General features: G+C 42.3%; 1 protein-coding gene across 2 annotated transcripts in view; it reads left to right on the forward strand.

Moving 5' to 3' along the window:
- MALT1 (MALT1 paracaspase) overlaps positions 1-19,622 on the forward strand; it is a 716,169-nt gene extending 696,547 nt beyond the window's left edge. For both annotated transcript variants that reach the window (XM_078674893.1, XM_078674892.1), the window contains 3 exons: positions 5,450-5,607; positions 8,711-8,836; positions 18,927-19,622. In XM_078674893.1, coding sequence (XP_078531019.1) covers positions 5,450-5,607; positions 8,711-8,836; positions 18,927-19,388 — 746 coding nt within the window. In that variant the 3' untranslated portion in view covers positions 19,389-19,622. The remainder of the gene's footprint in view (positions 1-5,449; positions 5,608-8,710; positions 8,837-18,926) is intronic.
- The last annotated feature ends 2,956 nt before the right edge of the window (positions 19,623-22,578 follow it).

Genomic DNA, 22,578 nt, shown 5'->3' on the forward strand with positions numbered 1-22,578 from the left:
CATCTCGGATTTCCCATGACAGTCCCAGTTTTCAGAGGACTGTTCCAGCGTCCTATCACTTTTCTTAATTTTGAATACGTGTGTGTACCACATTTTGGGACAAATGCCAAATCCTCCTGAAAAGGCGAAGAGAAAGGAATGCTCGGCATCTTTAAAGACTGAAATAGCTTATGTAATTTATCTTTTTGTTTCAGGCAGAGCAGTAGGTGGTCAACTGCTTGCACTCAGCAGAGGGGAGAAAGTGGGAGGAGGGAAGGTGTGTTCAAGGTGGAGGTCCTGGAAATACATACATGCATACATTCATACATGCAAATTAATATATAATTATATATATATATATCCACATATATATATATATGTTTTAAATGTTTTTTTTTTTACATCTGGCCTCCTCCTCCTCTGCTGCCCGAAAGAATGGAAAAATACATTACGTAACTTATTTTCGACTTTAGAGGTGGCAAGCACACTTTTCAATTTTTATTTGCAGGATGAGTTTATATAGATATATATATTCACTGAAAAAAACAAATGTTAAAGTGACGTTTTAGCTAGGCTCAGATTTCACACACACAAAACAAAAGAAATTCAGCAGTTATAGTTACCTGAGATAACTATAACTTACTCTCCCCACAATTCACTGCTTATGACCTCAGATATTACATCACTCATGAGCTGGTCTATTTCTATGGTTTTGTGCATGTGAAATCTGAGCCTAACTATAACTTCCCTGTAACCTTTTTTTGTCATCTTTGGGTGCATTTTCCCTTTTTTACTGTTCTCAGTTTCTATACTCAGACACCAAAAGTGATGCACTGTTGAAAGAATAATCAATGAACAGTGGGGAAAAACAATCTTAAATATTGCACAAACAAACCCCAACACTTGGTTTCTAACTCTGAGCTGTGCATAACATATATGGGACAACTTACATAATGTTTTCACACAAACAAACTGTAGTATTAAAGACATCAAATTCAAGACACTGGGAGAACTTTGGAGCAGAGATTTGAAAGTATGCTGTCCTTAATCTGCAACAAAAAAATCGACTTCTTAGAGAAATTACTGATTAGTTTACGCAAAAGTCCATGCAAACTGGCATGGGCAGTAGCCAAAAACTTTTGTAACCCTTTGAAGTCAGGCAGAGGCAGTCCAGCCCAACAGAGTCACAAACGGGCAGACCAGAAAACAGGTCACTGTACATTTGTTCCCTCTTTTTCTTCATTACAAAAGAACCACAAATATATCTATATAGGGGGTTGTATCAGGTGCCTCCATCTTGGGAGTCATTTGTGCACATAGGCACTCCTGCAGAGACACACAAATGCAATTCACCTGATACTCTAAAGTGCTGACTCAGCACCAGAGCTGCACTATAGGTAGATGCCTAGCAATAAGCATTACTATACTAATAGAGGAGAGACCAAGCAGGCACTCCCAGTGTATGCACGTGTACCTGTTTCTTTCTTTTTTTAGAGCACTTTTTGCCACCCCACCTGTGCGCGAACTAAGTCTTCTATTTAGCTAGCATCCTCTTCTGAGTGGAAGTTCTTCTACTAGAAGCTGTTACCGGGCTGGTTATCTTTCTTTCTTTTTTAAGGCACCACTTCCTGCTACTGCTTCCAGACCCTGCTATCTTTGTTTTCCTGGATTTGCCTTGAACCGATACTCTATCGGCCTGGCATTTGACTTACCTTCCTGATTGTTACGTGGAAGGTGTTTTCACCACTTGAGGTAGTATTTGATGGCCCTTGTGTATTGGCCCTATGTAACTAGCTGTGCTGCAGCAAGACCGTGCACACACAATAGTTGGTGGCCTCTGTTCTTATATGTATTGGTCTGTTGCATCTTTTCCATTAGTGCATATCTGGATTCGAATTCTACAGCAGATTCCCATCACTGGATATCAAGCGGATTATTCATTCAGTGTCGAGAGTCATTTCTTGTACGTTTTTTGCTTCATGGCATATATTTTTTATCAGCACGCTCTTTTCATCCTTTTTCACACTTCAGTTTTGGAATGTGAGTAGTAGGTAGTAATATCTGTTCACTTTTTGTGTACTCTCTTTCGGATTCTTTTCATGACACCTTCTATTTGGTGGGTGCTATGCCTGTTATTAATCTCCTATATTTGTATGTCTACATCTCACGGTTTTTAAGGCACTGGTGTTGGTACTGGAGATACTTGTTAGCTTGTATCCTTCACGCACTTACTAGGTTGGTTGTACCTTTCGAGAGGACCTTGTTCTACCCATTAATGCACATTGTCTTATGTCTTTTTCCTGGACCCCATTTTTTGTCAATAAATTCCTCTTTTTCTTCCCCCGAACCTCACGGCTACTGCCTGGATTGCATCTTTGTTGTGCCCTGAAGTTGATGGCTAGACCCTAGCCCCATACCGAAACGCACGGTGGCACCGTCCTTGACAGGAACCACACAGTGGTACATGTTAAAGAACTACGAGAGAACAAAGGGTTCCAATGCAAAATCTGTGGTTTCTAAAGCAACCATTAATTTTGTATGGTGTTTCTTGAGTAACAGTTAATTTATTGTTATTCCAATTACCTTACGGATCTCCATCGCCTTATCTGAGGAGATTTTCTGTAATTTACCTTTAATAACAGTGCAAGACACCACGTTGTCCTCTATTCAAGGTTCCCGGTCTCTATACCTATGCAATTCCTTTATTGTGTGAATGTGTTGGTAAGATAGCAGAGTGAATGCGATTTTGGTATGCTTGATTGTTTAGTTTGTGTTAAGATGCAAATAGCATGAGGATTTTTTTATTGATTTGCCGTTATTTATTCTGTTGGGAGAGACATTTGTCCAGTTGTTCATGTATGGTCTCTGAGACAGAATTTATTTGTGTTATTATGTTGATTGTTTTGCTCTGATTTTCATGTAAATATAAAAAAGAGTCTAATATGCATTACATGTCTTGAAAATTGTTACATTTTGAATAAATGAAAAAATATTTTTGTATCATCTTTGTTAAACCCATCTTTGAATGCCAGGTGTATCTCTGACCTTGTTCCCCGGACTTGACTGACCTGTAGCTAGTGAAAGACGCATTACACACTGGTTTAGTCATAGGCAGGGGACCATTTTTCCATTCTTGTGGAGGGTTTTGCTTTCAGTACTCCCGCCAGGGTTATCACTCCTCACCCCCAATGCCAGGCACCACATCTCATCAGGAAGTGGCCCTGGGCATACTCCATGGATCATCCATCAATTGGCTCCACACGGTGGCAAATAGCAGCGTTGCATATATTGTGGACCGTTACCCACATAGCTGTTGGCTGAACCACAGTTACTTGTACCAAGGAGGATGGGACCTCCCATTTAGCAGTCCATGGAAGTCACACCACCAAGTACAGGATATACCAGATCACTGGACCTCCCTGGGTTGGGCTCAGTACTTGCCATGCCTAGAAAGGTGGGTGTGGCTATGAGGCCATGTAGAGGCAGCCCACTCAAGGGGACATCACTGCAGCACACTCAAGGGGACATCCCTGGTGCTTTTTCAGAGAAATTGCACAAATTATCACTGTAAACCCGCTCTGGAATTCAGTATTTGTGGGTGCAGCTTGGCTTCCCCAGCACTGAAGTGTAAGGCTTGAGGCTGGGAGATGCCAGTAATATGCAGATTACTAAGATTATAAGATTCTCGTTCCTAGCTCCATCTCTCTGGAACGCCCTCCCCCTGGACATCAGATCGGCCTCACCTTACACCCACTTCAGATCCCTCCTCAAGACTCACTTATTCCGCTCGGCGTACAATTAGATCAAATCTCCTTCTTTTCCTGGTTCTCCCCCTTTTCCTCTTCATCCTCACTCTTGCCTCTACCCTCTTCTCTTCCCTTCTCACCCCCCAGGCAGTTGCTTTCTGTCCCCCTCTTCAGCGCCAAGAAACTGTACAGTGTACGCTGCGCTTTACAAATGCCTTTCACATCACATCACATCACATATGCAGGTTCTCTGTCACCCACAGCAGAGGGGTAAGCCAGCTATGCCTCGCACAATTGTGAGCAGACTTAAGCAAAGAAGACAATTTCATTGAAATTGCAGGCCCATTTAACTACCGCCTCAATGTTTTGCTAGCCAAATGTTGACATTGTATGAAAAAAAATTATTACTGTAGTTAGGGATGCCCTTGAAATAAAAGTGGACCATTGTAATTGTCAAGTCGTTTGCCTTTCTAAAGAAAAAATGTTCATCATATGATGAAAATACGCAATCAGGCAGTAAAAATTCAACTAAAGTGAAAAATATGGTTTTTTGTTGCATAGCTTTAGCTGCTATATAATGTCCACGTGACTTTACAGTCTTGAGAGGAAATGAGGAAGGGGCATTATGTTGGGCAAATAGTTGTTGAAAAGAGTGGAGCTGCTAACTTCTCACATCCTTTGAAATTTGTATTGCCCCCTCAACACAGCAAAATGTAGTTTAATTCAGAAAACTGGTCTTAATACCAGAGATCGTTTTGCTATGCACCTTGAAGCCTAATGGTCATCTGCAAGGGCATTATTATGCTTGCTGTGATTGGTGAGCAAAACTCTGGCCAATTATGGAATCAGAAAAAGGCATAAAGTTCGTAAAACAATAAGATACTCTACTTTTTGTGTGTATGACTGTATTTCCAAAAAGTCAAATACTCCATCTGGGAAGCCTTTCCATGTCCCATGAGCAGCAGAGGTTATTGTGGGTTTCAGTGCTTAATTTGCACAAAAAGAAAATAAGTGCCAGAGCTCTCGTCAGGAGGCCATTCCACCGTTGTCCCTGCCAGAGTTGCCAATGACAGCAACAATACTCTAGTAATCATCGCACTCTTAAAAGCATGAACATTCCAGGCCCCCAAAGCTATAAAAACGGCCTGGGTATTAGGCAGTTTTTATTGTGTATTGAATTAATAAACAGCTGATTTGCTTATCTTTAAATTCGACTGAGAGCGCTATGTGTGTCAGACAGTCATAAGTGCGGTTGCCAAGCACCGGAACCACCAGTTCAAATAAAGCACTCGTGGGCATAAGAGTTTTATGCTCACCTTGTGAAAATACACAAGAATCTTACATATCCAGCTACTTACTAATACTGTTTTGTCCGCTAGAGTTATTACCATATGACGTTTGCTGCTTCCTATGTGTAGGAAAAACATTTGCATTTTTACAGCAGGAAGTCCATAAAACCTCTTTGAAAACTAAAATTGCTAAAACATGCCTACTGTTTGGTGGAAATACATTACCTGTGTGATGTGGCATAGTGCATAGGTTTTGCCAGATTGCGTATTCTAGCAGCATATTGGTTATACAAATGATTTGTTGTTACTTGATGGCTAACACCCAGTTTCTTAAAGCTAAATGCGTAGTTTGGTTATTAACAAGTTATCAAGGAGAACCAGTGAATAGTAGTTATGTTTGCACTCCTAAATATTTTTACAAATCTTTCTTTTTAGAGCTTCCTGAAAGCATGTCTTTTGAATTTGACTGTGGAGTTCAGATCCAGCTAGGATTTGCTGCAGAATTCTCTAATGTAATGATCATGTACACAAGAATAGTGCAGAAGCCTCCAGAAATTGAGCTTTGTGAGGCGTACGTCACAGACTTCCCACTTGTAAGTTGTACTTCATTTCTAATAAGTTATATTCTTTGTTTGGATCTTAAGATCCCTTCCTAGAAAGAACATATGTATAATAAGAAAACGTTTTTCATACCATTCTGAAACTCTGCAGACAGTTCTGAAATAATTAATCTGTTAAAACTGAATTGATAAAAGGTGTTTGACTTCTTCATGAGTAATGCTTTTTTTCCTTCTTCGCAGTTTGCTCCCAGTGTGTGGGGAAAAGCAGCACTTTGTGTCTGGTAATGGGAAATGTGCCACAATTGATGTGTGAGCAGAAATGTTAATGCATGCCCCCTTCTGCTCTGACCGTGTCCCTACTTATGCTTTACCCATCTGTTCCATTTTGACTGCTGGTCTCCCCAGTCTTGTATTCTAGCTCAGTACAGTTTTTGGTATGTACTGCTCGTTTTCCTTTATTCTACTTGCAAATCCACCTTTAGTGAGTATGATTCACATACAAGTTAACATCTAGTAACTGGTTCCATTCAGACTTGGATTTCTACTTTTAAGATAAATTTACTGGCCCTACAATCCGGGAGGGGTGTTAAATGTAGCCTATGAGCGACATCTCGATATACGAATTTCTACTGATCGCAGTGTGCTGATAGAGACATGATATTGGGCCTAATAACAAGATCATCATGAACATAATCACTGAAATGTTTTTCTGGTACTAGACAGCTGATGCCATCATTAGCACTGACATGGAATAAGGTTAGAGATTACCTTATCCACCACCCTCTATAGAAAGTGGGAATAATATGTGAATCAAAGACATATGGAATTGGTGATATTGCATACTGCTGTTTGTTGCATTGAATTTTGAAATGTTTCGTGTTGGAAATAATGTTTTGCAGAGGTTTGAGTGAAGGCTAAATGAGAACATCCGGGGTCTAACTAGTTTTCAGATCATGCATAACCTGTGAATTGTCTGCCTTCTGATATTTTTGTATTGTAGCCTCTTTTACACCGCTCAATAATTAAAGGAATTTGAAATGTAGCCTACGCTACCAGGTGAGGAGAAAATAATTGATAATTGCCAAAACCAAAACAGGAATATCAATATTTAGGCTTAAGTATTACATTTGGAGATTTAACCCCAGGTTTTGTAATGCATCTCTTCTTCATTTCAGCAAATAAATGCATATTCTAGTTGGCTAGTTGTCATTAATAGATCCCTCTACTATAAAAATGTGAGTGCCATAGAAGATTTCTAGGAAATTATTATTGATCACATTATCATCAATGAAATATTTTGCCGATCTAATATCCCATTGATAATTCAATTTTATTTCTAAATCAGGAATGCTTCAACATAACCTGTATTATGAATATAATTGTACAACTGTTCGCTGTGACCCATTATAATTTATATTCTTTTTCAATTTTTAATATTTATCAAACCATATTAAAATACCAATGTTCATTAACGTTTGCACGATTGTCCTACGAATGTAGTTCATTGCTTAAAAAACAAATTAATCAAATTACGTGAAAGTTCCTTCTAAGATAGGGGGGCCGTGCTGCTTTCTTGCGCAGCGAATATCACCAGACCCTAGCTCTGTCTTTGAGACCTAGCATAGTGTCAATGACTTCACTAATTACGATGAAGTTACTTGCTTCCCTCTTGTAGTCAAACATGTTCAATACATTCAGATCTACTTTCAACAAAATTATGTGTTGCCTCCATATTCCAAGATACTAATCAATTTGATTCCAGGTTCCAAGGAAAAGTTGAAAGTCTTCCTTCATTCAATACATGGATATAGAGTGTGAGAACTCTTAATTCCTTGAGATACAATTTGTTTATTACCTCAAATATGTCTTTCAAACAAGTGAACACAACTTTGCCTTTGGCAAAATTGAAGCCTGCAAAGAGAGGCTGTTGCATGAAGGTGGTCTATGAATCTTAAAAGGCTTAGGTTTTTCCTTATTCTGAGACTTTACAAATTATGTGGGAAAGCTTTGTAGATTTCAAAAGTCCAATTGGTCTTCGAGCATAATGTCACATTTGCCGCTATTTTCCCACTAACAAGACTCCGCAATAGCGTGCTACATACACGTTCATCTTTTAACCCATTTTGGCAATTGACTTTACAGTACAAAAGTCACCTCCATGTGATTAAGGTTATTGGCTTCTACGCTGAAACAACTTAAAAGTTCCACTTAGTGCTTGGCCATCGATGTGTTATAAATATTGCCTTCTTAAGAGTACAGGTGCAGGGGCATCATAGTGTAATAAGGTCATGTGGAAACAAAACACCCAACAATATTCTTAAGCAGAAAATGAACTTTCTCATAATTAGTTATATTTGTATGTTTTTGTGGGCACAGTAAGTATAGTAGATAACTAAAATATTCCCTATTAAGAATCATTTGACATATAGTGCAGAAGGGCCAGTTGGTCATAGATTGCTAATGCGGGACAATGGACCATGACACAACTATTGGTGCGCTTCTTCTGTCAAATCGGAGGAATATGGCATCAAATAAGCAGACCCTGTCTTGTATCTTATGAATGGAAGTCAATCCTATGTTGTCAGACTCTACCTTCAGACATTACAATTTTTTAACAAATTTATCTTTTCACCGAGTCACACATCCAAAATGTAGCAGTTTGTGCTACATCCACATAGAGCCTACACCTGTGTCTAGCAATCTTTGGGAGAATGCAATGGATGCTTACAAGTACAGTTCCTCTCAAGGGTGTGGTTGTGCCTTATAGTTCATTTATCTTTATACTTTATCATGATATTGTATTTCCAGATGTCCACATTGATATACATAATGATGTGCTCATAATGCATGCATAATATGAAAAATGCAAGAGCGCAATATCTTGCAATGTGACTCCTGCACTATCTACACCAAAAGGTATGGATTTTAGTAGGTCATTAAAAAATACGCATCTTTGTTTTTTGGGGTTTTTCTTTTTGTGGAATGCAATATATTAGAACAATGTGTTGTATGCCTAACTAACTTTTGCAGCCAGAGTCTTCGATTCCTTTTGTACCTGGAACAAAATCATGACAGTCAGCCTGACAAATATTAGATTCTGCATATGTTACTGACTTGTGTATATTTGTTTTACCAGGACCTTGACGTGGATCCCAAATTGACCAATAAAGGGACTCCTGAGGAAACTGGCAGCTACTTAGTGTCAAAGGACCTCCCAAAGCACTGTTTGTACACGCGGCTAAGTTCATTACAGAAGTTAAAGGTACATATATTTGCTGCCTTATTTACTATGTCCCATAGTTTTATTTCTTGTATTTTCAATAATTCCGTTTAAAATGGTGAGGAAAAGTACCGAAATGTAGTTTGATATTTAGAGAAACTTTATAACTATGAATGGATTCTGTTGTGGTTAGTCATAACGACCTGCTGATTCTACTTTCTAATTTCGAAATGTGTAGGCTGTTTTTTATTAAATAATGTGCTTTTATTGTCACTCATGGTATAGGTGGTGAGCTGTATCAAACTCAAGTCGAGAATACATTGTATAATTGGCATTCTGGTTTTTTAAAAATTGGTATTCTCATTATTTTGCTCCAACGTTTAATGACTTCTTTAGAGTGTGTTAAATGTCATTTGCTTATCCTGTAGTAACATGCCGAAGTCGAAGCAACGGTACAATATGAGGGTATTCATAATGAGAATAAATATATATGAATATATGAAATATATATGAAGTATGTAAGACATAAACTCCTCCACTAATATGTTTATTAAAATCAGAGCAAATTGAATTACTCACTGCGTCTTCCGCTGTCCCAGGTCATAGAAGTCTCTAGTGTCTTCCTGTGTTTGCTTTGTTCGCCTTAAGTTGGCATGGTATGCCTAGACGTGGGTCCCTTGCTCACTTTGCCACTGGAGTGAAGCTAGCCTGGCTGATGATGGCTGTAAACCCAAACCAGTCCCAGAATGTTTGTTTTTGGTCCAGGGAAGACATGGCTTGGTAGTTCAGGCTGGACTGTTCCCATGAGGCACAGGGTGAAGACTGATTTGCATATAGCTGTGTCTGAACTGGGTGGTGAAGTGAGCTAAAGAACGATGATGGATTCAACCCAATGTTACTGGGGTGAGTGTCTGAAAAGTTTCAGTGCTCCGTCCATCATCTCATTGTATTTGCTTTGTTCTCCCTAAGTTGGCAGGGTATGCCCAGACGTGGGTCCCTAGCTCACTTTGCCACTGGATTCAAGCTAACCTGGCTGATGAGGGCTATTATCCTGAAACCGGTTCTAGGATGCTTGTTTCTGGTCCAGGGAAGACCTGGCTTGGCAGTTCGCGCAAGACTGTTCGCATGAGACACAGGGTCAAGGCTGAGTTGCATATAGCTGTGTCTGAACTGGGGTGGCAAAGTGAGCTAAATAACAATGATGGATTCAACCCAGATCTATGACTGGGGGTGTGAGTCTGGAAAGTTTCAGCTCTTCGTCCATCATCTCCTTGTCTTTGCGTCATAATAGTTTCTGCCACTTCTAAGTGCTGTAAATAAACAACTTTACTAATACTCCAAGTTGGGTATGCCTGTGTGTTATGACTGTGGTCTCTGTTCAGCTCCGGTAATTTGCTACACTGGTATGAATTCATGAAGTCCATGAATTTAAACCAGTTTTAAAGTCAGGTCCAAGAATCCAGAAAAGCAACATTTCATTTCTGAGTAATCTGGAAAGTACTTCCAGCAGCAAAAAGGTAGGAAGTAATTTTAGATTTCAGCAGAAAAAATTGAAAGTATTAAATAGACAGATGTGTGTCTCCAGCCCCCTCCCACACTGCTCAGCAGACCAATTCATTTCAGTCAGTGCCACTGGAATTATATAACATGGGAGGACCAAATAATGCAGCAAGAAAAGGCAAATTATGTGGCGCAATGCAGCATATAGTGTGATAGTGCGTCATTATTTTGTTTTTTACACATGGTAACACTGTCTGGGCAAAGGTTTTACCTCATTAGTACTGGTGTAACAACCAAATACAGTAATAGACAATTGAAAGATAACTAGCCAACCTTTGCAAAAACCATTACCTGCGCGGGATACGCATCACCAAATTTGTTCGTGACTTTTGATCCATTTGAGTTAGAAACAATTTTGGGGGGGAAATCTGCTGAATATGCAGCAGATTATGGATTCAATGGCACATGCAGCAAACTCATAATTATGCGCAAAATGCTGCATCCACATAATCACACAATTCTAGTGACCCTGATTTCAATTGCCAACTTCAACAAAGGACTCTACATGGCATTAACGGAAAAATGTTTTTTTTAATTTCCATGACGTGCTTGTGGCAGGTAAAGAAGCCTTCCAATTCATTAATAAATACACATTTAATTTTTGTACAACATGTTTAGGCGAAATTAGTTAAAGTGGCTTTTTAACACTTTCATTGAAGAGCATTGCGTGAAACCGGCAGTGCTCGGCAGTGGTGCTGGAACAATTTTCAGAGAGGGGTTGCTGACATCAATGTTATGTTACTGAAGTTATAGGGATTGTAAGAAATCTACGCTTCAAACAGAGCAAAGGTAGAAAATGAGCCGCCCGCATGCAGCAGGAGAGTGGTGAGAATGTGGTTTGTTGCTGGTGGGGCATTTCCAAGCACACTGTTGCAAATGTATGGCTAATTCATGGTGTATTAGCACATTATTATTTACAGCCAACATATTTTCCATTGAAATGGCCATTGCATTTGCACAGACATGTAGTTTTAGTGATAAAACTATACAGCACAAGATCAATCGTGTGGAAATCAGGTGTTAGTGAATATTATTTGCTCATCCCCAAGTAAAGTGTCTTGATTAGTTTTGATGCCATTAAAATCTTTGTGGCCAACACACTTCAGGAATACATATACAATACTGATTCATTTGTTCTTTCCTGCTGCTGCTGTTTTGAAATATCTGTACAGTTCATTTACAGGTATTTAAGTTTTCTCGTGTGCTATAAAAGAGTTCACACACTCCAGCCTTTTCTTTAGCACCCCCTACACCTCACCCAGCAAGATTGTCACATAGTTCACTTTAGAAGCTCATCTGACTTTGCAATTAGAGAAAGAAAAGTAAACTTCAATCTCCATGTTAAAAGAATTAGCAGCAATTTGTCAGAAGGCAGAGCCTGACATTTGACCCCTGTGACAAGATCAAAGCAAAATGTAAAGGTATCTATGTTGTTCATTCACTTTCTGAACTCTGTCTTGGCTATGTGGGAGTGCTGCAGCACCCCCTGCAGCCCTAGCTCCAGCGAAACGACTGACAGGAAAAACAGCCCTTCAAGTAAATGAAATTCTTACTTTCTTGCTTTCTTCTTTGGAGAGCTTTAAACAAGTCTCAATAATTGATCTCTCTTCACTGTGTCCCGAAAGCTGCGCTCACACAACTGAAATGTTGATTAAATTCGTTTTCCGCCAGTGGCACGTGTCACTTCATCTGGCTGGAAAGCTGCTTTTAAGGAGACAAAGTCACTAGGGATTTAAGTAATAACTGCTTGAATGCGTCATCCATCGGATCAGAAGCAGGAACTGCAGAGCTCACTAAATTGCAGCCGTCTTATGTCACGCACCACTGGAGTCCTTGTGTAATGACACACATACACAGCCCGTAAAAGAAGCTATTTCAGGGGGATGGGGGGCAGCTGCAGGGGCATGAATACTGCTCCACACATACCGTGGTATTTGGTGGTGATTTTGAGGACCCCCGCTGTACCCGTGATGATCTCGGTTTCCTTTAATTTTACAATGCTTGTTTATAATGTTTTGTCTGAAAATTAGAGGAGGAGGAGCGGTGCCATTTTAGTGTCCTCTCCGTTACTCTAAGAGTGGCACTGTGAGTCGGTGTTATGTATGACGTTGTAAGTAAACACATTGAATTATATAGTCGAAGGCACAGTTCCACATAATCACGTGACCAATTAGCACCGAGAAAGAGTCTGTCTGCAGGTTGAACATTAAAAAAAACACACTCTTTAAACTTGTTTTGGCATTAACGGGACAGCTCAAGGTCATGAAAGATGCTTCTTTAAGATTAATTTAATGGTCTTAGGTTCGAGTCCTCTGACCAGGGCAGCTGAGCTACTTTTGAGGAGTGTGAAATAAAAGTTGAAACACTGTGATGAAAAGAAAGTTGCAATTTAAAGAAAGCTATATGCCAAGTGTAGGAAAAGCAACTCGGTTTTACAGCCTAGGTTGCTGCTTTCGGTGCAGAGTGCATGACTTTCAACAGCAAGAACCATTAAGTGGAAGCGAAACAACACAAAGGGGATGTGGCTGGTTGGCTTAACGAAACAGCAATGGTGTTTGAATACTGTCAACAAAAATAGGCGAGAGAGCATGTCAAAACATATGCTTTCATTGAGCACTAAAAGCAACAGAAAACGTGTGTCTGACTGTGAGCAGTGGAAGGATACAAATCAGCACACCATGTGTCTGTAATACTTTTTGCCGGGACAAAGGCAAGAATTGGGAGGAAAGCCATTGAATGAAGAAGAGACAACTGAGATCGACAGCAAAGCCATCCAATCATGAACAAGGGGCTGAAACAAGGCCCACTCTATGTATATTGGAAACAACAGGTTTGACCAACAGACAGCTAAAATGGTTTGTAGCCGACACCTAAAATAGTAGGTAGGGAAACCTGTAAACGGCATACAAAGTCAATTTTTCTGAGCTCTCTAGAAGGTCTATTCATCAGTGGTTGATTCATTGAATGTCTCTACACTGAGGTTTTTAAATCTGTTGGCGGTTTTCGCCATTGTCGATGATACTTTCTTGCATAGCTGTCTATGGGTGGTCATACAGGCTGCTTTTGCCTACCCATCTGACCCTTGCACACTTCATGTCCCCACATTTTTACATTCATATTTAGCCAAATTCCTCCGCTCCCAAACCTTCTGCAAGTAGGACAATAACACTCCATTTGTCATCTGCAAGGATAGCACAGTGTTGTTGGAACTATCTTTCCAAATATGCAGAAACAGCTCAGGGAGCAGGTGAGTAGTCATAGTTTAAACTAAATGCAGGTAAAACTGATATTCTGGTAGTGAGGAAGACTACTAGACCAGTGAAGTGCGTCTTTTTCCTGTGCATTATCCTGGTACCTGATTCAATGCTAGAGTGAACCTGTCCTCCCAGATGTCCTATTATATCCACATGTACACTCCGCCTGCGTTACCTAAAGAATATCTTCTGTTTCTTGGTAAAACTAGAAATTGCAAATGCCATTGACTCCCATGTGTGTCATATTATGTTTTACATTTGGGGCCCCAAAATACCAATTTAAACAACACTTTTTAATCGAGAATCAAGAGGCCTAGAATATTGCCACACACCTCGGTTGACAAAAAAGACTGTTTTCACTGACTTTTATTGACTCTACCTCAAAGAAAGGGTGGTGCTAAAATACCAATCCCAGCATGGAATGGCATTCCCAGATAAAATAAGTGCTGGGATTAGTCTGAACGGCCTGGCTTGCCCCTCAGACAGTGCCTGGGAGCCTGTGGCTTTTCTCCATCTGGCTGTACAACACAGGCGGGTGGAGAAATGCTAAGAGCGCATGATGGTGTGTCCGGCCTAAAACGGCTGGCCAAACCGTTATGCGTACTTAGTGCCCACAACGCCAATTCCTGAAGCTCAGGAGGATGGCCCGGCCCCGTAACTCTGCTACCCAGCGGAGGTAATCGTGGAGGTAATGGTGAAAAAGAAAATGATAAAAGAAATCATCTTATTATGAAATAAATCACTGTTGCCTCTGCTGGGTAGGGGCAGTGGGGCGACCCTCCTCCCCCATGTTTACAAGTCCATCATATTTGGTTTGTGATTGAGCACTCCTCAGCCAAACTCTAACTCAACTCAAGTTAAGTTCCGACTCGATACTTATGATGTTCTTTAGCCATTCTATTAATCATTTCAGGTTTTATAGGTTGTCTGCTTGCTCATTGTAGCTTTGCTATTCATGATCCTACAATTTGGAACTCTTCTTTTAGTCCTTTGCTCCATTTTTCCTTTCAATGTTTCACAATGTCTTTTTTTATGTGTACTAATTTACTGAAATTATGCGCTATAAAAGCAAATGTGGCATATGAGCGCATAACAAACCCAGATAGCACTTGACACTAAAAATGTGATTTAATAGAAAAATTATGTTCCAATATTAATTCCGTTATTAGAGAGTTGGAGGTAGAGATCAGCAAAAAGGGCCTGCCTAATCTCTACCTTATGGTAGTCACCAGAGTCTGCAATATTAAAATTATATTTTTTTCCAACCAACAACTACACCAATACTAGCCACGCCCTTTCACCCTCCTGCTGTCACCCACATTGTCTGAGTTTAATTTGACATGCCCCTAACAGTAGTGCCATTTGTAAGTGGCATAATCCTTATACTTAAAGGAGTGGTTGTCTCAGCAACTGAGATTCAAGTTAAGAGAAACCACTTGTAGGAGATTGATTTAGTTGCAATTAATGTAACTACCAAGGTTAAGGAAAGGGAGAAATAAAGAATCTAAGTAATCCCATATTTTTCTGGACTTTTGTTTAATTAGAACATTATCGGAAATTTATTTTGTTCAATGTGCCTCTAACACTCTGGACCTGGAGTTCCCCACAGACAGCCAAGTATCATTCGATAGCTATTGCAATATCTGGCTACATTTCTGCCATCAGGCAGCCAAAATAACTAAACTAACAGAGTGATGTTTGTTAGAAATGGGGATCTCTAGTTGGCAGCATCTGGCGCCGAGGTCAAAATAGGGATTCTTCTTCCTAAATTAGAGTGAGAGGGCTACACCCTTTGATACTCCCTGCTCAACTCTGTGGTAACATAGCACGAGCAGACATGCCTATCTCAGAGGCAGTGTGTGAAGCATTTATGACCATACACAATAATACAGGGAAGGCGCTACAAACGGACACCACAAGCAACTATAGAAAATTAGTTATCTGGCGACCGTGCGGGGAAGCTCGTGTAATGCCTTTCCCTACAGTCCAGGCAGCACTCTCCCCGGCAGCTCCGCCAGCCGATTCTCGCCCGCAGTCCTTCACTAGCAGGGTTCAAGCCTCGGGCCCGACTCTGCCTCAGGTCTTGTGATACTTTTGGCTTTATTGTGTGTGTATTCTGACTGTTTTCTGTTTTCAGGGGCATCACTATATTCACCGTATGTGCGTGTCTTCTAAGGGGCACTACAGGTCATAAGACTTCACTGTGATAGTGCCTCGGCGCTTTCCGCTTCCGCCGGTCCTGCTCTAACTCTTGCCCCGCCCCCTGGCCCAGCCCAACTCCCGCCTCCTCCTCTACTCCCGCCCCCTCACCTTCATAATGGCAACCGCTGCGGGGAGCGAGAAGACCGAGGTCCTCATCCTCGGCCCCTGCACCATGCCTGGGACAACACCTGGTGGCCCTTCGCCCTCGGGAGCCCACCCACCCCGACAGACCACGCTCGGAACCTCGGCATAATCCTCGACTCCTCCCTCTCTAAGAACCTCCAAATCAATACCGTCTCTTCCACCAGCTTCAACTGCCTCCGCATTCTCTATCAGACTTTCAAATGGATCCCCCCCCGACTGCAGAAAGACAGTCACCCACGCACTCATCACCAGCAGACTTGATTACGGCAACGCCCTCTATGCCGGAATCAACAAAACTCTTCTACGCAAGCTCCAAACCATCAAAAATGCTGCTGCCAGGCTCGTCCTAGGGACACCGCACCACAAACCTATGACCCAACGCCTGTGAAACCTCCACTGGCTCCCCATAGAGAAAAGGGTCACCTATAAACTCCTCACCCACGCCTACAAATCCCTCAACAACATTGGACCCAAATACCTCAACGACCGAGTATGTTTCCACGCACCCAAGAGAACCTCCCCTCCGCTGACCTTGCAGAGGTCCCCCGCATCCACAGAAGCAGAACCGGCAGGAGAGCTTTCTCTTACATCGCAGCCTAGACCTGGAACGAGCTCCCGGTCAACATCAGATGCTCTTCAACCCTCCACACATTAAGGAAGGACTTCAAGGCCTGGCTCTTCGACTAACCCGGAGCTGCTTCTCCTCCCCCCCTCCCCCCCAGCGCCTCGAGACCCTCACGGTTGAGTAGAGCGCTCTACAAACCACTGATTGATTGAATGATTATATAGACTGAACACAAGGCTTAAAAGCGCTCAAGGCGCTACAATGCACGTAATTACAGATTCACTTCAAAAGCAAAAAAGGTACTAAAAAAGCGTGTGGAACAAACTTAGTTGGAGGCCGGGGTCCACGCGACCTGGTAATGCACAATGTACCCAAGATTTAAAGGGGCATGGCTCGCAGCCTCACAAGGAAGCTGTGATGATGAAAGGCGGACTCACAGTGGCCACAGCTCCCAGCTGTAGCGGTCCGTGGTGTGCACTCACGATAATCCTGGGACAGGCTTAAAGGCGGGCACCCATGAACACAACAAGATCGTCAAAGTGGTGACAAGTGTGGGCACTCAGCGGCACAGCTCCTCCGCTGCAGCGGCCCACAATAGCGATTGCGATGATTTTGGTAGGACGGAAAATGCGGGCACTCAGCGGCACAGCTCCTCAGCTGCAGCGGCCCACAATAGTGATTGCGATGATTCTTGTAGGACGGCAAATGCGGGCACTCAGCGGTGCAGCTCCTCAGCTGCAGCGGGCCACAATAGCGATAGCAATGATTCTCGTAGGACGGCAAATGCAGGCACTGAGCGGCACAGCTCCTAAGCTGCAGTGGCCCACAATAGCGATAGTGATGACTTTGGTAACACAGGCAAATGTGGACTCTCAGCGGCAACATCTCCTCAGCTGTGGCGGCCAACAATAGCGATAACAATTAATTTGGTAACACAGGCAAATGCGGGCTCTCAACGGCAACAGCTCCTCAGCTGCGGTGGCCCACAATAGCGGTAAGGATGACTTTCAGCCCACAGTAGAACCAGAGGCTCTGGAATTCTCAACAGAGGCCTCATCTGTGATTAGAATCCCCCTCAAATAGGAATCCGGACGGCTGATGTGTGAAGTCTAATGTCCCTGAGACTTTAGCAGTAGGCAAGCTCAAATCAGGCCCTGGGATAGTTGCTTCAGTAAGATGGATGAAAGTTTCAAAGTCCTTTCCCTCTAGTTACACGGACAGAGGTACGTCTTGACATCCAGAAGTAACACACTGTGTAGGGGTTTTAGCACAGATCTTTATACCCCAAAAATCTTTGTTCTCAAAAAGACACAAATCACTGAACCCAGCCAGAACCAGTTTGGTGTTGTCCTGGAGCACTTTGTTTACAAGGCTGCATCCTGCCTTTCAGGAAGAGGGGGTCTGCCATCAGACGCACAGTGGGAGGTGGAGCCATCATTCACCTTGCCAGGCCCAGCCCTGCTCAGATAAAAAGGTCACCCCCGCCCCATACTCCAATTGCAGATCTCTCTATTCAAACCAGGGTGGGCTCAGCCTGCCCTGACCCTCCAAAACCAGACAGCCAATACACATAACAGCAGAGCACACGGGAAGGCTTAGGCAAGAAAATACCTACTTCCCAAAAGTGGTATTTTCAAACACAGAATATAAAAATAATCATCACTAAAAGATAGACTTTAATATTTGGAGCTCAGGCAGACTAAATTCGACTTTCCTATCATGTTCCTTGGGTCAATTAGGATTATACCAATTCATACAGTCAATTTATAATGGGGAGCATTCGCGCTGTGGCACTGAATGGCAGTGGCACAGCGCCCAGAGCATCTAACACCAGCAAACACATAGGAGACAAAAGCGAAAAATGGAAGGGAGACCCACGCCAATTGTGCCAGGTCTAACAATGTTGCACCTTTACGACATTTGTGGAAAGTAGAGTGACTTCTCACCCCTGCAAATATAGCTACAGTACTGCAGAACCTGGCGCAGCAGCATGGAACAGGATTGCCATATCTCACGTTTTTAGTCTGTGGTCTACTTACTACAAATGTTTCCTTCGTTTAGGGTGTGTCATTTATATACCACTTATTTCATGCTCCACCCTAACGCCTGAATGTACACCTGTCATGGTTATCTAAATATTACTTCTAACCAATAATATAGCAGCCAGACCCAGGTCAACACTCTACAGAATATAACAGTTTGATTACACGCTAGTAATGACATGCATATATGTAAATATTCATTCAATTTAAAATAATTGCTTGTATGTTTTCCTTCTCAGTGTTGCCTTCTTTATGGGAGGGGGTATTTGTTGATATTTATGAGATAATCCATGAGTACTTTGCATCATGTTTTGCTTTTTATTTACATAAATCTTTCTTTTTGTCTCGACCTTCCCTTTCCATAGGAGCCCTTACTCTTCACAGTTTGCCTGCACTATCAGTATGAAGGAATGGACGAGACTGTTGAGGAGACCAAGCAGGTGGATGTAGGCAAACCACTCATTGCTAAACTGGACATTTACACTACCTTTCAAAGGAGCAGCTGTCTGCAAACCTGCCAAATGCCTCACAGCCCATGCAACAGCAATGCAGCTGGAGCAGCAGAGCCAAATCTTCATCCACAAAATATGCAGTATTCAAATTCACACCTCTGTGTCTACCACCCAGTTCCTATTCCTGCATCAAGTGTCACACAATCAGAATATTGGCAGCACAGTGACTATACAAATGCGATGTTCTCAGGCCAAGGGTCCCCACATTATTCTATTTACTCCACTAGTCCAAACATCCCAGTAGAAACTACTGAAGAGATCAGTGATATGATCAATAGCTTTATGGATAGTGTTAGAGTGTCAGATTCTCAGTGAGATATTTCACTGTTGCTCTGGTGACTTGAGTTATAAAACCACTACACTATGAGGATCTATAATTGGAACATGCAATACTGTCATGTCAGCTAGCCATTCTCTCTTTATACAGTCAATGCTATGTGCAAAATGTCACTGCTTATTATATTGAGCATGCTAAAGTGCCTAAACATTAAGGGTAAAGTTCCTATGTCACAGATGATAATAAAGATGGTGCTAACTGAAAGCTAGTAACAATGAATTACCTCTTCCTTCATCTTCCTCATCCCATTTCGTGATACGGATGATGATCAGAACCCCCTTCACAGAGGGAACTCTGTGCACAGGCGCAGCTTCAGGCTCCTGATCAAGAAGTTATGGATTTTCTATGGACAGTATTTGACTCCATGCTTTTTCATAGGACCCTTGAAGCCATGCTTTTGAAGGCACGGAAGACCGATGAAACTGGGTGTCTGAGCTTTCTTATTAGGCGTTGTCAACTAATTTTGACGAAACCTTTCTCCAGGTCCCTGAAGTCAGTTCTATCCTAACCAGCAGGGCCCCCAAATTCTCTTTGGCTTCTGAAAAGTCTGACCGGGTTACTCCACCTTTACCGTTCAAACATTTCTGAAAGATTTTCAGTGTCTTTTAGAAACATGACTATCTCACTGCCTTGTTGGACACAGCAGAACTCACGACCCGCTTCATGTCAGACATTAAATTTGGTCTTCTTTGGTCCTGTACCACTGCTCTTGGGTGCTTTTTGCAGCTAGATGTCACCTCCAGAAAGACTTTCATTAAATGAAAGGTGGTCAGTATACTCTAATCACTTGCCTTTTCTTGGAACTAGCCTTGAATTGAATGATCTAATCCAGAATTCACCTGAGGAATGAACTATTACCCAGGCCTTTCAGGTACCTCCTGTTCTCTTCCAATGTTTTGTCCCTTGCACTGCAGGGGTTTCCAATATGGTGTCATCAGTTTTGTTTCCAAGCTCATGCCTTCAGGGGCTGCCCTGTATGGCAATTCTGACTGTCTGAAACATTCCAGTCTCAGTTGCAGAAGCAGCCCATGACTAATCTTCCCAGGGATCAATGAGTGGCCTACACCTGCTGGTCTTTGACTCTTGATTACACCTCATTCAAAACATCTTAGTTCAGGACATTGGTTGAGATCAGTGCCTATTTTGAGCCAGTGGGGGCCTCCAGTCCTCATCTTGGGGGATTGGCACTTATTTTTTCCTCTTCAGACATTTCTAAAGAGCAAGAGAGGAAAAAACACACAAAGAGGAAAGACGAAGGAAGGGAAAGACACAAAAAGCATCACAATTGGAGAAAGCAGAAACTTACAAAAGTGAGATAAAGGTGCAGGCAGTGTTTAGTAGTGCATTAAAGAGCCATGATGTGGATTCAGCACTGCGTGACCTCAGGGCAGCCATGCGCTATATAAATCTAAATTCATTAATTCAAGACTATACAGCCTTGATATTAAGAGTGCCTACATTTAATAGTGCTAGACATTTGCTTCTAAACAGAGCTTTGGACACTAGCACTATTTCTTTCACAAATCAAGCTTTGTTCAAGATGGTTATTCATAGAATGTGGATTCCCTCTGTAAAAGCCTCTCTTCAGGATCATTCCTGTTCGTAATCTGCTTGTGTGTCGCCAAGCCTTTCCAAATGGGGTCAATACTCTTCTTTCCAGTGTTCCCATCATCGTAGTTTCTCTTTCTCATAGGGTTTGCGGCCTCTTTTCCATTCATTGTTGGTCCCCATACCATACTAGGTCTTTTGAAATGTAGATTGTCAGTCACTTTGAGAATTTTGTCCTCCATCAAAATAGTTCACCTATAGCCTGTGATTATTTTGGTGTCTCAGGGAGATCTGCTTGTGGCTGTAGACAAGAAGGATGACTGCCTTGTACGTATTCATCAGGATAACCATTCTTCCCTTTGACCAATCAACTAACCCTAGGGTGTAAAAGCTTTTGGCTCCTGTGGAGTGATTCCGATTGTGTCCTCTAACTTAGCACTGGTTCGACCTCAACCGATGTCATGGCCAAATCTGCCCGAGGCACCGCCTCCCCTAATTGAATTACTTTATGCTCTACAATACCATTCACATTTTGGAACTGACTCTGATAATGAATATGACCCGGGTGATGTGTTTGCTCAGCCCTATAAAGTTGACAGTTGGTGCGAGGACTTACAGGGGGCTAGTGGCCTCGGTACCTCCCTGGAGATGGCTCTTTTTTCACCTCCTGGACCGCCCACAAAGGAGTCCGCTTCCCAAGCCATGGTGATGCGTAGGGCAGCTGGCGGTCTTAACTTCCAACTTCCCACCTTGGAGGTTAAATCCAGTGTCTTAACGGAAGTTCTCCAACTTGGGCAAACATCTTCTGAACACCTTCTCCCCTTTAACAAGGCACTAATGGATGCATTGTTAGGTGCTTAGGCCAAACCTTGATCTGGTCCCCCTATTAATAGACACGTTGCCAGGCGCCATCGTCTTGACGCAGGTTTTCTTTCACATCACATCGAGCCAGAAAACCTAGTGGTGCAAGCTTCTAGCAGCTATTTTTATCTCAACACATTTCTTATCGCCTTGACAGGGAATCTAAATGAGTGTACACATTCAGCAAATGTGTCTCTTCATCCACCACCCTGGCCCTTCTATCTGTTAACACCAGTTTCTTGTTGGGCCGTTATGTTCACACCCTTTGGGATTCATTGACACAGGTCCTCCCTAGTGTGCCCGAAGACTTTACCCTGTGCTCTCTCAAGCAATTCAAGATGAATGTGATGCTGCCAAGTTCAACAATCGTTGTGGCTTGGACTGATTCCTTCGGGCGGGCAGTAGGTACTACTGTTGCCATTTGCCACCATGCGTGGCTGCAATTGAATGGTTTCTCCGGCGATGTCCAGTCTTTCCTGATGGACATGCTCTTTGATGGGGCTCATTTGTATGGAGAAAAATATGACTCCACTCTCCAGCGGATTAAGGAGAGCAGGGCTACTGTTCGCTCTCTGGGTTTCCTCTCCACCTCATCAACTGCAACAGTACCATTGCTCCTTTTGCTGCTTTGGCTGAGGTGTCCCTTACTGCCAACCTACCCATCCTCTCCAGGGAGGCTGTGATGCCCACCTCCCCCATGGTCAGCTTGCCAGCCAGCCTACCGCCCCAAGCAACTCTTTCTCAGATGCTCCTCTTCTG

The sequence above is a fragment of the Lissotriton helveticus genome, chromosome 2_1, assembly GCF_964261635.1.
Source record: "Lissotriton helveticus chromosome 2_1, aLisHel1.1, whole genome shotgun sequence".
Lineage (NCBI taxonomy): Eukaryota > Metazoa > Chordata > Amphibia > Caudata > Salamandridae > Lissotriton > Lissotriton helveticus.